The sequence below is a fragment of the Dromaius novaehollandiae genome, chromosome 21 (assembly GCF_036370855.1).
Source record: "Dromaius novaehollandiae isolate bDroNov1 chromosome 21, bDroNov1.hap1, whole genome shotgun sequence".
NCBI classification, from domain to species: Eukaryota; Metazoa; Chordata; class Aves; order Casuariiformes; family Dromaiidae; genus Dromaius; species Dromaius novaehollandiae.
Genome location: NC_088118.1, coordinates 1,613,960 through 1,635,487, shown reverse-complemented (window position 1 = coordinate 1,635,487; position 21,528 = coordinate 1,613,960). Strand labels below are relative to the sequence as shown.

General features: G+C 49.1%; 1 protein-coding gene across 5 annotated transcripts in view; it reads left to right on the top strand.

Annotated features, from left to right (window-relative positions):
• Window positions 1-21,528, top strand: part of SIK3 (SIK family kinase 3) — a 104,724-nt gene that overhangs the window by 1,098 nt on the left and 82,098 nt on the right. For 2 of the 5 annotated variants that reach the window (XM_064524177.1, XM_064524176.1), the window contains exon 1: window positions 1,867-2,146. The exons of 1 other annotated variant lie outside the window; for it this stretch is intronic. In XM_064524177.1, the coding sequence (XP_064380247.1) occupies window positions 1,886-2,146 (261 nt within the window). In that variant the 5' untranslated portion in view covers window positions 1,867-1,885. Of the gene's footprint in view, window positions 1-1,866; window positions 2,147-21,528 lie in introns of those variants that run through there. 2 more of the 5 variants (XM_064524175.1, XM_064524174.1) reach the window with 1 other exon arrangement.

Below are 21,528 nucleotides of genomic sequence, written 5' to 3'. Positions count from 1 at the left end.
ACATTTTGTGCCCGAGCGAATGCAGAGCAGCCCTGATTTTCCAGTGTTTTAGCAAAGCTGGATTCCTGTTCTCAGGAAAGAAGGCATTTTAAGGCAGTTTTAGACCTTTCCGAAAAGCTAAAAGGTGCATTCTTTTGCCTGTACTGCAAAAGGAACAAAGCGCCTTTATACATAAAGAAAATGAAAGCCCGTTTTAGTGCTATGGAAGAGAATAGGGATTGCAATGGAATTTGGAAAGGAGATGGGATGGGTGGTGGCGCTGAGGCCGAGGCGGCCGGGCAGAGCAGGCGGGAGGGCACAGCGGGCTGGGTGCTGCGTCACGGGCGGGTCGCACCGGCAGAGCCGTGCCCCGCGCAGCACGGGGGGTAGGCAAGCGTGTAGAAGTTCTCTACTGTGCCCTTGCCTCAGCGTCCCGGCTATTAAAGCGGAGTAATATTTTATTGCAGCAGGTAACTCTTCCCACTGGCCACAGGGTGCCCAGGCTTTGAGCAGCACAGGAAACTAGTGATTTGCATTTGTAGATCTTAAAATAAAAGTGAGGTGCAGCCAGCCCTAATGTTTCCTACTTGCAAGGAGAGAAGAAATGGCCTCTGAGGTTGAAATTATCAACATCAGTAAGCCACGTTGCTCAGTTCTGCCACGTCATCTGCAGTTGCAAGCCCACTGTACCCTCCAGGGCCCGGGAGTTACGCTGCCTTATTTGGCTGAACTCTGACCTCGTTGCTTTCCCCGTTTCGGAAAGCGGGGGCGGAAAGGTGACCTTTCCGACTGGAAAGCACGGCAGGGAGCCATGTCTCCTCTGTTGCGATTACACTCCTTGAGCGCATAACCAAAATCAAGGACAGGAAAACCTCTCATTTGGCAGCTGGAACTGGAAGATAGTTCTCGGCGTGAGCTTTGTGCCCGGGAGCGGGACCGCGCTGCGTCCCGGCTTCCTTAGCTCGGCTCCGTCAAGCACAAACCGAGTGCGCGCTGGAGGGGCAGACCCCATGGGTACCTCATTGCACTGGGGCTTGCTGTAGAGAGAGCTACAGAGGAACGGATGGAAGGAGAAAGAGGGATGGTCCCGGCTTTGCGGGGAGCCATCAGTCTGGTTTTTGCCACTGGATGGGCAGTCGGTCTGTCCCAAGGGGTGCTCCATGGAGGTAGCTCTTCTTCTCTCGCCCTTGCAAAGGGAGCCAGCCTCGCTTGTGCCAGTCCTCCGACAACGCGCTCGTTTTGTGGCCCTGCTGTGCCCTGGCTTGGCGACTGAGGACTCTGTGCCGGTGAAGAGGGTGACGCACTCTCAGGTCACCCCTTGGGGGTGTTTACGGACCTTGCCGTGTGACTGATTCTAGTCTCGTGACATGGACACCTGCTCCTGGAGCGTAAGGGGCTGCACGGATCCCCTGGGGAACGTGGGAGCTCCTTGTGCACGGGGAGCTGGAGCTGGGGACGAAGCCGTTGCTGGTGGCTCCGAGGGAAGCAGGAGGCAAGAAGCCCTGCTTCGCGTCACAGCCTCGAGAGCATCCCGCAGTGTGGATCACACGAAACCTCCCCGGGAAAAACACCAGCAGCAGCGCGGGCTGGAGGAGCGGGGCGCTCTGCTCCGTGCGCCCGTGCTGATCGCGGCAGTCCCGGGGCCACCGCGGTTCCTCCCCGCAGCGAGAGCCCGCTCCCGGCGCCCCCCGCCGCCTCCGCCGCGCCGCGCGGGGGCGCCCTCCGCGCCGCCGCCCCGCGCCGGGCTTCCCTCGCCGCGCCGCGCTCCCCCGGCCCCGCCCCTCCTCCAATGAGGAGCCGCGGCGGCGCTGACGCCGCGCTGCGTCACGGCGCCGCTGGCGTCACGCGCCCCGCCTCCCCGGGGTTGCCATGGCAGCCGCCCTCCTTCCCCCCCCCCCCCGCGCGGATGAGCTCACGCGGTGCCGCAGCCCCGAGGGGGGGGTTTGCTCCTCGCAACAAGATGGCGGCGGCGGCTGCAGCGGCGGCGGCGGCGGCGGCGGCGAGCGGCGCGGGGGGGCCCCCTCCGGCCCCGCGGCTGCCCCCGGCCCCGCCGCCCCCGCGGCCGCCGGGGCCCGCCCGCATCGGCTACTACGAGATCGAGCGGACCATCGGCAAGGGCAACTTCGCCGTGGTGAAGCTGGCCACGCACCTGGTGACCCGCGCCAAGGTGAGGGGCCCGCCGCGGCCGCGGGGCTCCGCGCAGCCGGGCGGCGGCGGCGCCGCGGCCTCCTCGCGGCCGGGCGGCGGGCGCCGTGCCCACTCGCGGCGGCGCCGGGCCGGGGGCGGCGCGGAGCGCTGCCTCGTGGCCGCGGGCCGGCGCCGCTCCGGACGCGCTGGGCCGCGCGAGGTGCCCAGCGCTGCCCCGTGCCCGCGGGGCCCCCACTCGGGACCGGGACGGGCCGTGGGTGCCGCGGGCGCGCTGCCCCGCGGGCGGCCCCACTCGGGACGGCGCGTGGAGCGGCTCTGCCCGGGCGACGCGGCTGGGGACGTCGCGACTCGCGTGAAGCCGCGGGCTCCGCTGGGGCGGCCGCTTTGCGTGGCAGGTCGCGCGTGGGGATCGACCCCCGAGCGCCCCGCGGAAGGTCGGTCCCCAGGCCGGGCCGGCCGGGGCTGGACCTGTTGCCGGAGCGGCCGTCGGCTCCCTGGGGCCTGGTGGTCTGGCGCGGCGTGGTGCCGGTGCCGGTAAGGAGTTGCTGGAAACGCTGCTTCTGCGTCGCCTCAGCTGCGAACTCGGAGAGCGGAGGCATGGCCGGTGGCAGTTGTCATGGTGCCGCTCTCTCTGGCTAGGGGCTCAATAACGTCCTCGTGAGTGAAAGTCCTGAACGCTTTGTTTTTATTACTGGTGATTATGTGGTGAATTTGATCCTGATTCGTCTGGTTTTATGTGGATATACGTGCAGGTGGAACAGCTGGGTGCTTTGTAGGAGGTGCGGGTAGCGCCTCACTTAAAAGGTAATGCTGATAGCTTTAATTTAAAGACAGTTTTTCCTCTAATTTTAAAAAACTATTCTTTTTGAGTCTTTCAGGGCCATGCAGTAAACTTCAAGGAATAAAGAGGAGAAAGGGACTTACTGACCAAGCAGTTCTAATGCGCGCGTATCTTGAGGCGTGGGTTTCATTCCTGGGTCGCCTGCCTTATCTGCTTTGTTAGTTGGGGGAATACGTCCGGGGATGCGTGCGGAAACAAAAATAGCACTGCGATAGTCTCGATTTTGTTTGTTGCACCCTCTTCTTCGCGATGGTTTGTCTTGCTGCATGTGCCAGTACATGCTGCTGGCGACAGTACCGAAGCGTTCTCTGGAAACCGCTGCAGGCTGGAAGTCGTGACGGAAGCCGAGCCTGAGGACGTGATGCTCAGGCAGGGCTTAGCTACATCGCGCTCTCTTGCGCTACTGTCGTGGTCTTGGCTACTGTAGTAGCAACTTGGACGCGCTGCAGATGGAGCCTGTTAAGAATGGTTTGGCTTGCGTGCTTTAATTGCCATGTGGATTTTAAAGTCACGTTACTTTGAAACATTAGTGTGAGTCCAAAATTACTCTTATTTGTTGAAATTTTGTTTTCTTTTGCTGACAACTGAGTAAAATTCACTTCAGTGGCTTTTTAAAAATCAGTTATTTGACATCTACTGGACAGTCCTTTTCAGTATTGGCTTAGTTATATTTGCATGTATTGTAAAAGTTGATGTCTGTTTCTGTGCCTTCAAGTGCAAGATGTTACAATTTAACCCACGCTTCAGCTGTTACTGTGTGAGGCTTGGCCATCGTTTTCCCCATTATAAAGCTGAATTTTGCTGATTAGAGGCAGGGGTGATAACAGTTCAGCTGCTTCAAATGCAGAAGACTGATCCTCTGGAGTAGAGATCAGTCCTTTAATTACAAGCTGAGTTCCTGTTTTCAGCCTTCCTAGTTGAGTCAAGGTTTCTTTTGAGGGGTGTTAACTCTGAAGCGCGTAAAATACTGAAGCAGAGACTGTCTGGGGGTTTTTGTTTTGTTTGGGGGTTTTTCTGCATTTGAATAGCTGGGAGAGTTTTCTGAAGGGTGGCAAAATGCACGCAAATGTAACTTTAGTATGTCTGGAAATAACGTCCAAAACAGACAGGACTGAAGCTGGAATTTGTGTATTGTTTTTGATGGAAGATGATGTTAGACTTAATTTTTTTCCAGAATGATAATTCACGTGCTTTGTTAAATAGCAGTTTAGTTGCACCTCCCGCTCTGAAGTTACTGAACTTTTCTCTTCTTTAGGAGGCAGTACAGCTATTTTTTGGTGGACGTTGGTTTAGTAGTTGTCTCCTGTCCCCGGGCCTAGTGGAGTGTGTGAGTTACTGCAGTGGTGGTCTTTTACCTGCTCACCGGTTTCCTTCAGCCGAGCGAGGGAGATGTCGTCACTCTGAATGCCGGTGCGCAGAACAGCTGTCGTCTGTGACGTTGGGTGAGTGGTCAGGGCCTGAAAGGCTGAGGTGGAATAGTTGGGAGCTGAAACTTGACCTGGAAACTTTCTGAACTCTGAGGTCGGGTTTCTTTTAGAATCCACCCTGCGAAGAGGAGTGCGAGAAAGTGGATTCCTCCCGCCTGCAGTCTTGCGTACTGTCGTTACAGTACATCGCCTTCTCGGCAGGGGCTGTCACTGCCGCCTCTGGGACAGGAGTGAGGAGGGAGAGGAGAGCTGTGTTTCAAGCTCCGGGACTCAGCCTGAGGTTGGAGGGGAGGTCCTGATGTAACGTAAGATGGAAGGGCCTCATCTGTCTGGGAAGTCCTTTTTTGAAACGGCATTGAGAGTACAAAATAGAGCTACCGAGGGCCTGTTTTCATTGCAGCGATACTTCTAGCGGTTTGGCTTAGTGGCAGTGACTTAGAAGAAAGTCAAACCTCTGTGGAATGACTCCATTTAGTAATCTGAAAGAATTCTTCGACTATATAAAACCTAGCAGAATTGTTCAGTGTGCCGGCAGCCCCTTCCAGAGACGATCCCTTCCTGTAGTGGTTGCACAGAAGAACCGGGCAGCATTCAAATATAGCTGTCAAATCCCTGAGCAAACTTGACCCTGTGTCACATTCTCTTAAGAGAAAAGCTGGTTTGCTCGTCATGACCTCCTCGGAACCACGCTCCTCCGATGTCTCACAAGGAATTCCAGTGCAAACTTGCTGTTGCTTTAAAAATATTGTATCCTGGCTTTTTAAATCACGCTGAAGATGAAATTAAGAGCTTGGAAGACTTGCTGAATTGCTGCTTGTGAATTTACAGGTAGTCTGTTGATAAGGCATTGGAGTCTGTTTTTTCTTTCCTATGGCGTTTGCAAAGCTGAGTGGACTTTGCTATGATATCTGAAGGTATCAAGGCTCGAGGACTCCTGACCGATGTCCCCTTTTCCCAGAAAAAGAAATGCAGAGAGTATTTTGGTGCTCCTCCTCGTATTAATAGACCTAGAATTTGTAGCCACTTTGAAATTGGTGGATACGTTTATTTACAGCCCGGAGGAGAGTGTGCTGTGTGCGCGTCGCTGCAATGGTCTGGCACGTCTTGCTGACACAGAAGATTGCAGTTTACATATAACTGAATTTCACAAGTTGAATGTGGGTCAGCAGTGTTGGGGACACTAACGAAAGGGAATGTTAATCATCCTAAAGGGCAGGAGGCCTGTATTCATAATGGTCTCTGCTGGAACTAATGAAATAGAAAGGAACAGTTGACAGTTTATGTATTAACCAAGCCAGCAATTTACATTCAGCCCTGGTTATGCAAAGTTGGAATCTTGTGCTCTGTGAGAGAGAGAGCTATTCTGATAGCTGGACAGGAACTGGAGCTGTTTCTCTGCCTAGGATTAATTGGGCACCTGCAGGATATCTTGCTACATCTCTCCTTTTCTGTTTCCTGCCTTCTGTCCCCCCTTCCTTTGTCTCTTCTGGTGTTTCACAAGAAACTCTTTTCTGTTTTTGTTCTAAAAATCTTCCGAGTGACCTATTGAATGGATTGTTTTCCACACAATTTCCATTTATAAATCATCCAAGTGACTTCATTAGAATTCCAGCTCTGTTCAGACATGGGAGTTGTTTTTAACGCCATGTTATTTCGTAAGAGTTGATCGGTGTATGTTAACAGAGGGGACGTCGTGAATGCGCTGTGGAGCATGTACTTTGTGTTCCCGTGCGTTTTGGAAGTTACGCTTAGGTCCTTGGAAGCTGGTGGGGAGGAGAAGGGAGGGGAGGCGAGGCACCTTCGTGGCTGCTGTGCGATGCTAAACGCTCTCTCTGCTGCTCTCGTTTCTTCCCTTCTGTTAGCTGCAGCGTGCTGGTGGCTTAGCCCAGCTGCTGAGCGTACGCTTACCTGCGAATATTTTTATGGCGGTTGGACTGCTGCTCTTTCAAGTAATTCAGTGCTGTAAATGTTAAGCCCTCTCTTATTTATGAATGGCTATTCAAACCATTGCACTGCATGTATTGGGCTTTTTGTGCGTCACCGGGACATGACTATTAACTTTGCCTTCATTTTCTCTCAAAATGGAGATAAGAATCCATGGTCCATGGCTACTGCCCAAGTCCAGTGATCCTCCTGCTAGACTGTCTTAATTTCTTGCAAGCTGATTGCCTATTATTTTTGAGTTCCTGGGAGTTTTAAGTAATGGCTAGGTAACAGACAAAGCTAGGGACAAGTTTTAACTAGTTCTGCGTAATGGCAGCATGTTTAAGAGTCTATCTGGAGCTCTTTTATTAGATAGTAACCCAAAAAGGTGGTGTCTGAGTTCCTGGCAGAACATCGCCCTTCTCCCACTGTTGCAAGTACCAGCTGAGGCAAGACTGAAGAAATGCTAGAAGTAAGCCGACTTTTTTCCTCCCTAGGTTTTTAAGGAGTACATCCTCTTCTGGAGGATGGGCGATGTCTCTAATTTAAATTGCAGAGGATGTTCCCTCCTGTGAGAGAACGGACTTAGTTTCTGTGGTTGGTGTACGGACGAGCTGGAGTCAAGGGAGCATGTTTTGCGTTGAAGTTTTGGAGGTGGGGGCTGTCACACTTAAAACCAGGATGCAAACCCATCTGGTAGGCTGTTAGTAAGTAGGCTGTGCTGCCGGGGAAGGCGTCGGCTCAGCTTGGTGCAGTTGGGTTCCTGCATGCAGGAGACTCAAGAAGCCTTGGTGACTGTTGTCTGGATTTCTGCCTCCTCGCAGTGAATGCAAACTGCTCTCAGACTAGGCAGTGGCGAGGCTTTGGCTGCTGCTCGTCGTCCTGGTCTTCCTACCTTTGACGTGCAGTAGCGAGGCACGTGACTGTGGGATAACCGCAAATCGCCGCCTCCAGTCAGGGCTCCGCGTGTGATAATCTCCAAGCAGTCTCTGTGTTGCTATTGGTATGCTGTGATTCATCATCATCATCATGTCACAGGGAAGTTTTTTAATGCTAGCGCTGTTCATTTCATAATGAACCCCGTGTATGGGGCTAACACAGTAACCTTTCCAGTCACTTTCCCTGTCTCTTTCAGTATTTGTTGGTGCCTCATCTGTCCTCCTTCTTATTTCTCTTGGGCATAAAAAAGGCTGCTGGTTGTGAATCACTAATTCCTCTGGCGTCTGTTATAATGCTGTTCGCATGGCCGTTGTTCTTGTCATTTGTGCGCTGCAAAGGAGTCGTACTTTAGTGCTCGTTTGGTGGGGAGATTTAGTAAAAGCCCAAAAGCTAGAAATGGACTTTTGGCTAAGCATAGTTACTGCGCTAGGGATAAGAAGGAATATTTATTAAACCTCATGGAGGTATTAACTGTATCAACTACAGCCTGAAATAGTGATGTTAGATGTTTCATTAAAATATTTTCCTTGCTGTAGGAAATAACCTATGATTACCAAGAGAATAATGCAAACGCATGGTTAAAGTTGAGATCAGGCGGCTTCTCGATGAGTCCGACAGTGCAAACACTCCGCATCGGGGCCGTGACTGCCAGCTGACGGAGCGCTAATGCTCCCCTGCGGGGTTTGGCGAATGGGCCTCCGAAACCTGTCAGGTGTTCAGTCTTTTCTTGGGTGTCGTCGTCTAAAAGAGCAAAGGTAATGAGCGTCTACTCTTCTGCTCTGTTGGAGATACAGCCTTCTCTAACGAAGTTATCTTGTGCACGTCTTGAATGTGTCCACCCTATTCCTGTGCAGTGTCCCGTCCCCCCAAAAGCTGGTTGCGCTGAAGCTTTGGAGGTGGTACAGCAGGAAACGAGCTTCTAAGCTGGCTGTGTGAGCAAAACAAATGCCAGTCAACAGTGTTTGATTTTGTCGGGCAGGTACAGGAAAGCCCCTGTGAGGAAAAGTAGTTGCTACTGCAGAGGAGAGGGAAGAGGAATGGTGGTGACGTAAAATCCGGTTGGCGTTTCTGTTCTTAGTAGTTGCCTTGCAAAGGTTTTGTGAGCAGTGTGGAGGCCTGATTAGGGTTTCTGGGACCTGTGTTCTCATTTGTTTCTGAAGGACTAATCACGTTAGCGGGAAGCATGAAAGTCTCAAGATGTTTTTGGAAGGCTGGACTCCCGGGGTGTCGGATACTTTCACAGAGAAGCAGTGGCTCAACCCCTTTTTCCCCATGTGCTTCCATTGGGTTATGCACCAGCCTTGCACAATTGCTGTGAAAATATATTAGCCCAAGCAACTTGTGCCTTCTTGCTCTTGTCGGGATAGTTCTGTAAGGACTGTGCTTTCTCATGGAAGTAGAGCTTTAGGAAGTTGCTCCAGTGTTGCCAGCATAGTAAAAGATACAATTTATAGTCAAAATTCTTGCTGACCTAAGAGATTCTGGTGGGAATCCTGCCTTCCGCCTGGATGCTGTAATAGGTGCTGTTACCTGGGAGGTGTCAGTCGTGCAGGACATACAGCACCAGTAAGCTTCTGGCTTCAGCCAGACTTATGTAAGAAAGGCTTAAACTGACTCAAGTGTCTCCCTTTGGAGTTTGCACGGGTTTATCTGGAGCAATTTAAAAATTCTCTAGTTAAACCATTGTACTCATTTATTACAGACAGGGCCTTTCTGCTACAGCTAGTCCAGGGGTTTAATATGCTGTGTTAACACTTACATGAAGAAACCACTGAGGGCTGATTCATTATTAGTCATTGTGTCTTTTTCTAGTAACTCTGACCTTGTGTCTCTATGGTTGAGGCTAAACCTCACCATCTCTGTTAAGTGGCCATCAAAGGGGTTCCATAAAAAGGGAATTATGTGGCTTCGGCCAAGTTTCAAAGCAGTCGAATCATGCTAACCCACACAAACAAACTCCCACACCCAGTGGAGCTGACACGTTGTTCTCAAAAATAGCCCGGCGTTTGGCTGCGTGAGGGGGGAGACCGCCTTGGCTTCGCTAGTCAGCAGCGCTCGGAGGACGGGCAGGATGTCCTGGGGCAGTCTGCGGGTCTGCCACCCGGGTGGATCTCGCTGCGTAGCCGTAGGCTTTCCCGTGACATTCGTTGGCATACCTGGCCAAACGTCACGTTGAGACGAAGTGTGTTTAGTTCTTATACAGCAGGCATCCCGATTACGCTGAAGTTTTGCTGTTGCTGCTGGTTATCCCAGCTGTCTCTGTACGCAGCGTTGGAAATGCGAGTTGGGAACAGTTAGCAGCCTGGCCGGCTGCAATTCAGGCTACGGTGCTGTTGTAATATTGAAGATTCAGTCGCAAGGGTTGTCCTGCTGACCAGAAATCCTGGCCGTGTTTGCACTGTGGGGGAAACATGGCATGAGTTTTGCTTGAAAATCTTCTTGGGATACACAACTGCTTAATCTCGTGGGTGAGGCAGCAGTAAGGATTTTTTTCTGAATGCTTAAAATACTCCCAGCAACATAAGCTCACTGTTTTTTTCTGACTAAGCATGGTAGAATAATGCTGTCTTTGGACAAGATTTAATGTTCTGTTCAGAAAAAAAAAATCTGGGCCTGATTTGTGGCAGATGTGGCCTGCCTCTGTCCTCTTCGTCAGGACAATTGGAAAGGTGCTCTTCTAGGTTTCGTGGCTCTCGGCTTTGTCAGTTGGGTTCAGCTTCTGTGAAGACTTACGTGGGGGTGCTGGTAGGGAATGTGTTTTTGAGGCAGAGGCCTCTTTTGTGCTGATTCCGGTTTTGGCTCCCCCCTAGTTCGAAAGCAAATCATAACATCAAGCAGTGTGAGATTCTGGAGCAGAACTAGGTAATGGCTTCATTCTGGAAGAAAGCTTCTGCCATGCCAGCTGGTGCATCTGTCTCTCTGAAATGGCAGGTAATGTGAACCTCCCTTCCGTTTAAGAAGCTCCCTGTTTTGTCGTCTTTACTGTTTTTTACTGAAGCAGAACTGCGCTATGCTGGATCCCTTCTTTGCTGGGTCTAATACAATATGCTGTCTGCACCAGCAGTCACTGTTTACGGAGATGTCGAAATTCTTGAACATTTTAACACCTTAGAATCTGCTGTAGCAGAATGATGGATGTAACTACAGAGTTACGGAGGTAAACTATAGAAAAGGCTTAGTTCTTGCACAGTAGAAGCTTGTTTGGAGTGACTCCACTGTGCCTCTGAGTTTCATAACTTCATTAGGGGAAAACTGTGAATCCCGTAGGTCATGGCCATGGTAGACTTGATTATTGATGGAAGATAACTTAGTTATCTTATGCATGTGGCTAGTGCGTGAATTTTCTTCCTGAAAGTTTTCTGCTCATTAAATGTTTGAAATGAAATTAGAGGTGTAAGTGCAAGTGTTGGTTTAATGCCCCTTCATTGAAGTGCATAAAGATAATGCTACACTGATTTGGGCAAAATGACTGTTTTATGTTCAGAATCTGTGAAGGCTTTCAGGAGGAAATGCTTCATCGGAAAAAACTCCTAAAGCACAGAAAACTTAGGGAGCCAGAATTCCCAGGAATCCATTTGGACAAGCTCGCAAACAGACATAACGAGAGAATAAAATGGGAACACAGATACGCTTATAAAACGCTCTTCTGGTGCTGCGGAAGATATAGCGTAAGTGGGATGTATTCACCTAACTTCAGACATGAAAGCAGGAGCTAGTGGGGTCAGTCAGTGGGAGAAATGGGAAAATGGTCGGGAAGGTGATTCAGCACCACTTAAAATAGGTCAGCTGAACTGCTGTGTGCAATTGCCTGTTTCTTTCTGCTGACCGGAGTGGGACCCTTACGTGACTAACTTCCCGAAGCTGAAGCCTGCCTTGGCTGTCCAAATGAAACCTGCTCGCAGAAGCAGCCTGTGTGCATTGAATTAGTTGCCTTGCTTTGCAGACAGATGAGCTGACTAGCCTAAACTTTGGCGTTGTGTAATGCAGAGGATGTCTTTGTTATTGGCAATCAAATTTAATGTTTTCATTGGAGTTCAGTGTCTCCTCGGTATTTGCTACTTTTGCATGTGGCTTGGTAGCTGGAAGCTCTGCCTGCAGCTTCTTAAAAGTATCTGATGCGATTACAGTACATTAATTGTCAAGTTTTGAAGATCATTTAGAAGAAAAGGAGTCTCTGTAGGATATCGGCATGCAGCTGTGGGACTGACGCTGGAGGCTGAAGCGGTTTGACAGAGAGCCAGGCGCAGGATGACTGTCAGTGCCATTAGGCAGAGGCACGGCTCGATGCTAATGGGAATAAAAAAGAATGTGGGGCTGCGGCATCGGATTGAAGTCTTGCAATTAAACTCTGGGTTTTGAGGCTGTGAATGTCCGCTGCCTTTCAGGCGAGTGTTTCACGCCTCCTTCCAATGACTTTTTAAATATTAGTCCAACTTGAAGCACTTTTGGACAAAGTGGACCCTGTGAAGTGTTCTCAAGGCTGAGAAGTTGCACATAAACTTCTGCAAAATAACATGAAACAAATGTCCTTCATTTGTTTCCTTACCTAAACCACTCTCTCCTAATTGGTCCATGCTCTTCTACCTTGTCTTGGAGCTGTCTCACTTCTGAATAGCCTTTTTCTGTGCAGAAAGGGTGGGCACAGAAATAGAGATGTAGTTTACATGGAAGTATAACACTGACCAGCATGTGAAAGAGCCATAGCCATCACACTGTTGGCAAAAGGCTTAGTGTAGAGCTCAGTCATCTAGTGGAGAAAAACATGTCTGTCCTTTAGCCTGGAGTGTTCCCAAATTTCCCACTCTGTTGGGGCTCATCAGCTAGTTCCAGGGGTTCCTGGCCCTTCTCGGGGGAGCAGTGGTCTTCTAAGGCCTACAGCTGATTGCTGACTGCCAAAGGCAGCTGAATTGGAGCCGATAAGGCTCCACCTAGAATTAATTGTAGCATTTAACAATGTTTTCATCTTTTCAATGAACTTTATAAGAAAAAGTTGACAAACTAAGATCTCTTTGGCTGTATGTAACTGTGTGTGAAGTCTGATCAGATCAGGTGCTACACTGCAGTGGTGATGCTCATTTGCAGCCAGTTTCCGCCAGTGGGATGGAAGGATACGGTGGGTTCAGACGCAGCGCTGCTGCTGCGAGGCTTGCGGGCGTCCGGAGCGGTACTGATGTGCGGGCTGCCCTGGCTGGGCCAGCATGTGTGCTTCCTAGTGGAGGTGGACATACCTGTTTGGATCCTCTGGGGTAGGGGTTGTATTATAATTAACGTGGACAAATTAGATGAGAAGAGGCCTTTCATCATTTGTCTGAATTCTTACAAAGTGTTTGCCCGTGCTTTCCTTTAGCTAGAGGTGCCTCTTCGGATTAAGTGCTTGTTTGCTTCTCTTCTGTGCTGTCCCTTCAGGAAAGGTTTATGCCTTTTAGCTTTGCCTTGAGGCCTGGCGTTGCTGCTGCCTTGCTGGTAAAGCAGTGCAGGCAGTTGCCAGCTGAACTAGAGAGCTGCAGTACTAGCCAGTCCGTTGGCTGTGTAAATCTTGGATCGTCAGCTCTGCGGGTTTGCGTAGCACCTTGCGGTAAAGAGGAACTCCTCTCCAGCCTTGTCCGTGGTTATCTTTGCACTGAAATAATTGGTGTCCTAGAAAAATGTTTGCCTTTTGCCAAGTCACTGCAACTATATGACCGTGTTTCTGTGTCTCCTAGATTTTAGATTCAGCTCAGTAGTGCTAACAGTAACTGAAGATGAAAAGTCTTAGTCTTTGCACTTAGTCCTTTCTCTCTAGATATTACACTTGTAGGAAATCCTTGGGCTGTAATCTCGCAAGTGGTTATGTCAAGGTTATCAGCTAGACTGGAGTGTTGCTGACGGATGCTGGTATTGGTAGTGTGCACGGCAACTCCTGGCCTGCGGTTGCTCGTGACATTTGCTAAATGCAGATGCAGCCTGCTCACGCTGGCCTCGCAGGAAGCTGGAGCTCCTCAGGTTGCTACGGGGGATTGTTCTGGCCTCTCCCATCTAGAGAAATTGAAAGGGTAACATGCTGCTTGATGTAGATTCTTGTGGCTTGAACACAATGGTGCTCTTTTGTGGGAGGCTTCGGTTGTATTTGGGACCTTTAGTGTCCCGAGGCTGGTAAGAGCTGTAGCTGGTTTGGGGAGTTTTGAGGTTGTATGGCTTTTCCCCCCATAAGGTTGATGGGTATGTACCATGGTTCTTACTACTCTCTTTCTGCACATCTAAACATGTTATTAAGCAAATAGAAATGGTATCCAGTAACCATTAAGGTGTATGTTCTTAGCTATACAAAGCCTATCTGTGTTCTTGCATCTCGAGCATTTTGACCAAGTGAGATGGTTGTCGGTTATGTAGCAGCTGTGTTTCCTAGCACAATCTCACTGGAAAGCAATGCAGGTAATTCTGATTCACTCTGAATACAAGGATTTTACTGTTTGGTCTCGGTGATGGCCGTTTTTCACCTGAACTGCTTTGGGGGGCTGCGTAAGATAAACGAAAGCCTTTTCCTCTCCTGCTAGTTCATTCAGCTGTTTTTATTTTGTTTCTACTTGTATGAGAATTGGTGGAGAGGAATGAAATTGTGGTAGTTACCTCCATGAAGTTTGCTGCTGCGTGGGTGTCCTGTGCCCGCCGCCCTGGCAGAGCTGCAGGGGATGCGCCTTTCCCACAGCAGCTGAGTGGTATGGGGAAACTTAGGCTTAGTCAGAACAAAATATTAATATTTTTTCAGCCAAGTTGAGAATCACATTTCACAGTAAGAAGACAAGTGAAGACTGACTGTAGGTATTTTCCCACTCAGTAGGCGCTTCTGCAGTTACTGAGTCATTTGCTAGACATGTGGGCCTTAGTCTCTACTTTCCGTTGTTTGTGTTGTGTGTGTGTTTTTGCGTGTGTGTGAGGGGATGGTTGTACGTTCTGTTGATCCCAGTTTGCTACAGGAGATGGTTGTTTTCACTTACCATTTACACAGTTGGGTATGAAGTTAGTTCTTGCACGTGAGCTGAAAGGAAAATATGACAGTTTGGGAACTGTGCTATGGCATCTGAGATTGTACCATCTCTCTTTTCACACAAGGACTAGGTACAGCGTCAAATAAAATATGATGCTGCTTAAATTGTCCAGAGAGAGACACTTTTCTTAAAGCTTACTGTGAAAAATGGTAGGCCTACAACCTGTGTTTGGTTTCAGGATGTGTGTGTCAATGTGCCGTGCTCTGTGAACAGATTTACATGTTCTGTGTTGCCAGTCAAGATTTACAGAAGTCCTGCTTGGTGTTTCAGCAATATGACCTCTCACATCTTGCTGCCCAGTGTGCGAGTGTAACCTGATGATAAAGCGTGTCAGATGGTAGGGGCTCAGTGGTCCAAGTCTGGCAGGTCGTCACAGGAGTGGGATTATCGGTTGTTGCAATCTAAATCACGGCAGGCATACCTACTCTTCTTCTAGACCATGTCTGGATGGTGATCAAATCTCTTGGACTTTTGTAGGGCATCGTTTAAAGGCAGCTGGTTAATGGAGAGCTTAAGGATGCGAGATAGACTTTTTAACAGTATGTGAAATCTCACATGTTCTGAGGAAGCGTTAATGCTGTGCTTAAACCATCCCAATACAGGTGAGGCAAGAAATATTCTAGTTTAATAGAGATGGATGGAAATAAAGTTGTTTTGAAAATGCCATTGGCGGAGTAGCGTGACCAAGGGAAGGGAGAACACGTGGCTGAATCAAAGTTCTTGATTTGTTTTCACATGTGTGTTTTTGGTGGTGGTGGTGGGGGGGTTCCTTATCGCATTGCTGATAAGCAATGTGGTGCTGAAAATCAGTAGTTTGTACTTCAGCAGGAAATTGGTGAGAAAACTAAATGTGTCAGAGCTTTTACCATGGCAACAAAACCCAGCGTAGAGCAGGGTGAGACAAAAGCGGGTCAGATCTGTGCGCAGAAAGATGGGAGCCTTCTCAAGGCTTTATACCTACATGTCTCTGAAACAGCCACTCAAGCTGCAAACCTGACGCTTGCAGACGTGAAGCCTTTAACAGTCTCGGACAAGTAAAGCTGCCCTCAATTTAAAGGATTAGTAGGGTGACAATGAACTTCAGAATTTGTCACTAGACATTTGAAGGGAGTTCTGCTGATTTGGGTCTAACCGTAGCAAAACATCTGATTTACCTCTTAAGGGCTACAGTAGGCTGGAGTGTTTTGTAGCCTCCAAATCATCCTTCAGATTATTTACCTGTTCTTGATGATTGTTTCTGAAAAGCAGAGGGCAGTTGCAACACTCGTTTGTAAGACAGCTCCCGTTTTAGTTGCATAGCTCCCGGACTCTCAGACTCTTTCTCTTGGGTTTATAAATGCTCCACAGGTGCACTGGCATGACAGCACTTTCTGATGGCATGCGACGAATTTGTTCATCTGTCTTTTCGTATTTGGGAACGCATGTGGTTGTGTATGGCTGCTGCCAAGTGAATTGGTTCAGATTCCAGCTAGTGTCAAAATACAGAAGTTTCGTATCAGTTGCATGAATCCGTGGCCTTTAGACTTTCTGTTAGTGCTCATTTGGTGCAAATTTCCGGGGATCATGCTGTTGCACGTTCACAAACGGTGCCAGATAGCAGGCAAGATGCTAAATTTTTGGAGACGGATCCCATTTAATCTAAGTGCAGGGTTTTTCTAAGCCACTAATTCTGTTCCAAGACAGTGTTTCTACAGATTTCTCTCAATTTAATTTTCCATTAAGTGGTACAGCACTGGTTCAGCCATTGTGTATTTTTAAATGATGATCTAAAACGCCAGGTCCAGGATGTTGAACTACCCTGTGAAATCCAACAAACAGCTGCGTTAAATGCTCCCGCCTGAAACGGGTAGGAGAAGTGAAGCAGATGATACGCTTTTCTCATCGTTGGCATCGCTTGATCAATATCATGGAGAAAAATGAGTGAGTAGTAGTGAGCGGGTGGGGAACAGCACGTGTTTCGGGAAGTGTATGGAGGCTTGTGATAAAACCTATATGTTCCATCATTTTGGTCTCTTCCAGGGAAAGCCACAAAGCTGGAAGGTTGAGTGGGACTGCCATCATCGATAACACGTGGCAGAATCATCCCTGTCTCTCAATTTCTCCCCGAGTGGTTGGAGAATCCTGAACGAGGTTTCAGGTCATAGTGGAATAAATTGTATTTGCTATCCTTGACGTGCCCTGTCAGCGTAGAGCAGGAGACTCTGAGTTATGTTGCCACAATACTTCTGTTCAAAAGGTTGTTTTCCTCATAATTGAGCAGGTTATTAAAAGGTTTATGGTTTACAATTACAGGCCTTGCTCTGTGCAGAGGAGCATGGAAACTGATACAGCAGCTACTGCAGAGGGTTGTCGTGGGCTGTGGCTCTCGCGTGCTTCCTGGGACAGGAGTGGAGCTCGCTGGAGGAGGTCCACCGAAAGGCTCCTGGGGCTTACTTGGGCTTATGTGCTGAAATAGATACTGTTGTAGTTCAGGAATAACCGCGAATGGGTGTGACTAGGGGACGCAGTGCGGGCTGTGCAGTCCTGCACTGGCCTTTCTCAAGCCCTTTGGAGGGTGAACAAGAGGAATTGCTGTCAGGGTGTCGCTTTTGTGGAGGACAAGAGTGAAATAACAGAACGTAAAGAACTTCCGAAATGCTACGAGAGCAAGAATATTTTATAAAATTTGCTTATTCCCGTTTTCTTCTCTTTGAATTTGACCTTAAGGCAAGCAGTTGCAGCTGAAGTGGATTTTTTTCTTTATAGCACTGCATTTTACTAGTTTGATTTTATATCTTCTACTTTTTAGCCTCATAGCAAAAAAACCTTCCTTTAGAATTCACTTAACTGTTTCTTTGTAGATACCATCCTATCCCCCAAACTTGCTTAAAATCCCTTAGACGTACGTATACACACACACATCTATTTGATTGAAAAATTCTCTTTTAATAATTATCGAGTTGTATGTGGAACTTGCAGAACAGCGTGACTTTTTTCTTGTGCCCGGCGCAGTCGAGCTGCCCTGGCGCGTCCTGCCGTAGCGTGTGCTGTGCACACGCGTGTGCGGCCAGCCCCGCGCATCCCGGAGCGCGGCAGGGAAACGCTGCTTCCTGACGGATTTGCATCGCAAGCCCCAAGTCAGCAGTTTGGCTGTCGGGTGGTAGGGTGCCCTGGCTTGTCCGGGTGAGTCACGACTAAGGTAGTCACCAAAGCAAATATGCTTGTCCAAACAAGGGGTGCTGTGCAGAGACACCCAACTAATCTATTTTAAAGCAAGTTACGTGTATCTGAGGCAAACAGCAAAATGCTTTTATTTATTTAGTTTAAATCACATGTAGATCTTAAAATTTCCAAACGTTACGTGTTAGTCCTGGTGATAAGACTGCACTACCTGCTGGCTGCAACAAAGCTAGCTTCCCGTCTTCCTCGTTCAGACAGTATCAAGCCGGGAGGGAAAGTGACTTGGTCTAAGTGGATCTGTTTTCCGTACCAGATCCCAGAACAAAGGCTGGGCTTTAGAAAGCCCCCAGCGGCGTGTCTTCCCTCGCACAGACGGAAACTTCGCTCTGCATCGGAACTGTTGGAGTGGCAAAATCCGGTGCCTGAGATGTTCCAGTCGTTTGTGAGGACAGCAAGATCGTCTCTTTGTTACAATTGTGATTAAGTTTGTTTTTTATTTTTTTTGTTAGGATTTTTCTTCTCCTAATAAATGTGTTTCTAGAATTTGAACTGAAATTTCAAACTTCTTTGTCGCGATCCTTTGGTTTCCGTTGGCTTTGCAAGGAAAAGAGCGCAAGTGGCTTTGCAAGAATGGCATGTATTATTAGGAGGACTTATTTGCACTTACCTACGTCTAAACCTTAGAGTTTTCAGCCTTTTCTTACACCTGCGGTACTAATTCCCAGCTTGAGTAAGAACAGTTTATGGTGTGTGACTTTGGTGAGTCACCTGATGCGAAGTCAGAAGCACTTGTCAACGACATGGACTGGAACGCATTCAAAAACCCTGCTCAAAACCTAGTGAAGTACACCTTACCGGTGTTATGCAAAGGCGTTTAAAGTGTGTTGCTGGGGCTCAGGTGTGTAAGCAGCGTTACTCTGCCACGTGCGAAACCCCTAGAAATTTGTGTGGAAAATGCAGCATCGTTCCTGCCGTAGTCAGCCCCCTTCCATGCTTGTGCTGCACCCGGTCTTACCCCATCCCCCTTTACGTGATTCCTCCCAAAAAAGCTCTCCCTGGCTGCCGAGAAACTGTCCGGTTGTTGATGATTGCCGTGGTAACCAAAATTTGGGGGGTTTCTTCCTATTCGTTTGTGTGCTGAGCTACTAAGCATTACCGGGGCTGCTGTTCCCTGGCTGGGCTGCTGTACGGAAGGCGTTGCGGTGGCTCTGTTTTGGCTTGGGATGCTGTTTTTCTCTGTAGCGGGTTGCTTTGTCCTTGGCTTTTACGCGTTTGCGTTGCTGGCTATCGCAGCGTTCGCCTTGGGAGCGAGACGGCAGACGCAGCGTGCCGCAGGTGCAGCCCGGGCACGGGCCGGCTCACCTTGTTGGGTCTGTCCAAAGACGGCCGGAGCAGACTCAAGGTCGTTGCCGGTCTCGCCCGCCTCGGATTCGCTTGCAAGCAGGCTGCGGCTGCATCGCCGCTCCCGTGCCGCCGGCGCGGGGCCGCGGGGCCCTGCCGCTGCTCGGGTACCGAGGCTGCGTGCGTGCGGGACCGTACGGCGGGCGCGAGGCCCGCACGAGAGCTCGGCCTGCCCCTAAGCAGAGGTTTCAGTTAACTTTCGATGGCAAGGTCCTTGCTGCTCCGACTCTTGTTGTGTTGGTGCCTCGCGGTGCTCCAGCTCGTGAGTAAGGCCTCAGTTATGTAACCGACTTAAAATCATGACATTTTAAAATCATATCAAGTAGTCTGTCTGGATGCAGCCTGGGCCAGCACCGATTTCTTAGTTATGCGCAAAAAGCCCTGCCCCTCTGCCCTGCAGCATGTGCTTCGGGTGACATTGCCTCTCTGAATCTGTGACCTTTCCCTTGTTGATTCTGTGTTCATGTTAGGGGATTCCTTCCACGGGTTTGTATTTTTCGCCATTTTTGGCAAATTACAAGGCAGATATATATGCGCTTTAGTGTAGCTGCTTCCCACTGACAGCAGTGCTTCCAGAGTAGCTGGTGTTTACAAAGGGAGGGCTTTCCAGTTCTGTTTTTCTGCCCTTCCTCACGCGAAGCAGACACTTGGAACTAACCCTATTTTTAGCTGCTCGGTAGTAGTTACTAGATTCAGTTACTATTGCTCCGAATTTACCGGGGCCGAGGGGAAGACGGAACTGTTTGTACGTTACAAGTGTTTGTAAACCCGCGTGGGATGCAGGTCACCCGAGGACAGGCGGCGTGGGGACGTGGCGGTGCAGTGCGCGTGGAAAAGGTGAACGGGTGGGAAAAAGCGAGATCTCGGACTCAACACAGCTTGGCTCCACCTGGTAGTGCTGATAGCGGGAAGCTCTTGACACAGAGACGAATACTGCTTGTATTCTAGCTGGAAAAGAGATTTAGGTGATGAGGGAACAAGAAAGAAATGAAAATGAGTGTGTACTTGTTGGTCTTTGCATGTTGTGATGCACACTGTGGAGTGTTAGGGGCATGAGCAGTGCTCTACTGTTGTCCTGTATGCTTGGACTTACGTCTCGGTTTCTTAGCTCAGATGCTGTGAGAGCACTGGCAAAACCTTTCTGGGGCATGAAGGCCTTTGGATCCGTTAGGCTCTGATCAAGCTGATATGTGCTAAGTACCTTTAAGAATATCGCTAAGCCGTTCTGCCCAGATGAATGGGCAGTGGCAGCCTCTCTTCACACAGCTGGAAGTTCATTTCATTCATGGGTTCTTGTTCGCATGTATGAGAATGTATAAAAAACCCCAAACTTATTATTCCACTAGCATTTTTTGAAAATTACTGTTTATTAAGTAATTCGCTATTTCTGCCCAATTCTGTGATGTGTCTAGAAATGCCAAACGCAGTGGTTGGAAATCAGGTTGATTGACACCTTTGGCAACCAGCTCAAGATCGGCAGGAGTAGATACAAGATATTCGGTTGCTGTTCAAGCTGATATTGCCAGAGAAATATTTAGCACTTAGGCGACACTTTTAATCTTTAAAGTGCTTCATAAACATTGGCTAATCCCACAGAGTAGTTCTTGGTTGGCAATTGCTCTGTCTTCTCTGAAGAAAACTGGCTGAAGGACTCTGTGAAGTTGCAACGTGAGGCTCTGGTAGAACTTGGATTTCACTTTGGTTTGGGCTTTTATGTATAATTGAAGCTATTAGATCCACTACTTCTGTAATCTGAAGCATAGGAACTGCATGCGTGTCATTCTTATCTGGAGCAGTGATTTCCTATCCTTCTTCACAGGACATCAGACCAAGCTGTGCAGAAGGAAAAGGGAGATTCAGCATAGTTAATTTTACGCCTGCAAGCACACGTGCCCTCACCTCTATTTGTTAGTCTTTGGTCTTTTGTGAGGGACCCTGACTTGGCCTGGGGCCTTGTGAGGTTCAAGGGTGGTATTTGTTTCCCTGCTGCTTTTGGAGAGCACATCTTTCCCCCTTCAGCTCTGCGAGCACAACCGAGCAGCTGGAGGGGAGGCACAAGCTGGGGCAGGCAGCAAGGGTGTGTGGCCAGGCAGAAGAGGGAGCGGACAGTTGTAGTGGGAGTCCAGAAAAAGAGCTGGTCCCGGGGAACAAAACCGGCTGTCTTTCCGAGAGTGTGTGGTGGCATTACAGGCTCCCTCAGCTGTGTGTGCCAGGGCCACTTTTTTTTTTTTTTTCTCTTCATGTGTAATTTCATTAGTGGGCTGCAGTGGGAGGGAGAGAGGGGGAGAGTTTGAGAGACTAGCGCAATAATGGCATGGGAATAGTGGAAGTGACCTGGGAATTGCAAGATGAGTTTAACTCTCCAAGTTTTCTTTTCTGGAATTTCTGAGGCGAGAGAGGATGGGGAAGAAAAACTGTTGGAGAAAGCTCAGCCCCAGGGAGTTTGGCTTGGAAGGTAGTAGCTCTACATGTGAATCTTCAGCTGTACGGTCACTACTGGCTAACGGTGCAGGAGAAATTTGGAACGACGCAGAAGTTCGTGGGATCTCAAGGTGCTAATGTGAGTAGAGAAGATCAGCGAGATAACCTCAGATGCCAGAGAAGCAGCTTGTTTCCTAGGAGGCAGCTTTTGAGTAACTCCTTAGAAGAAGGTGCCTAATATTAGAGTGGACTTGTTTGTTGGCAT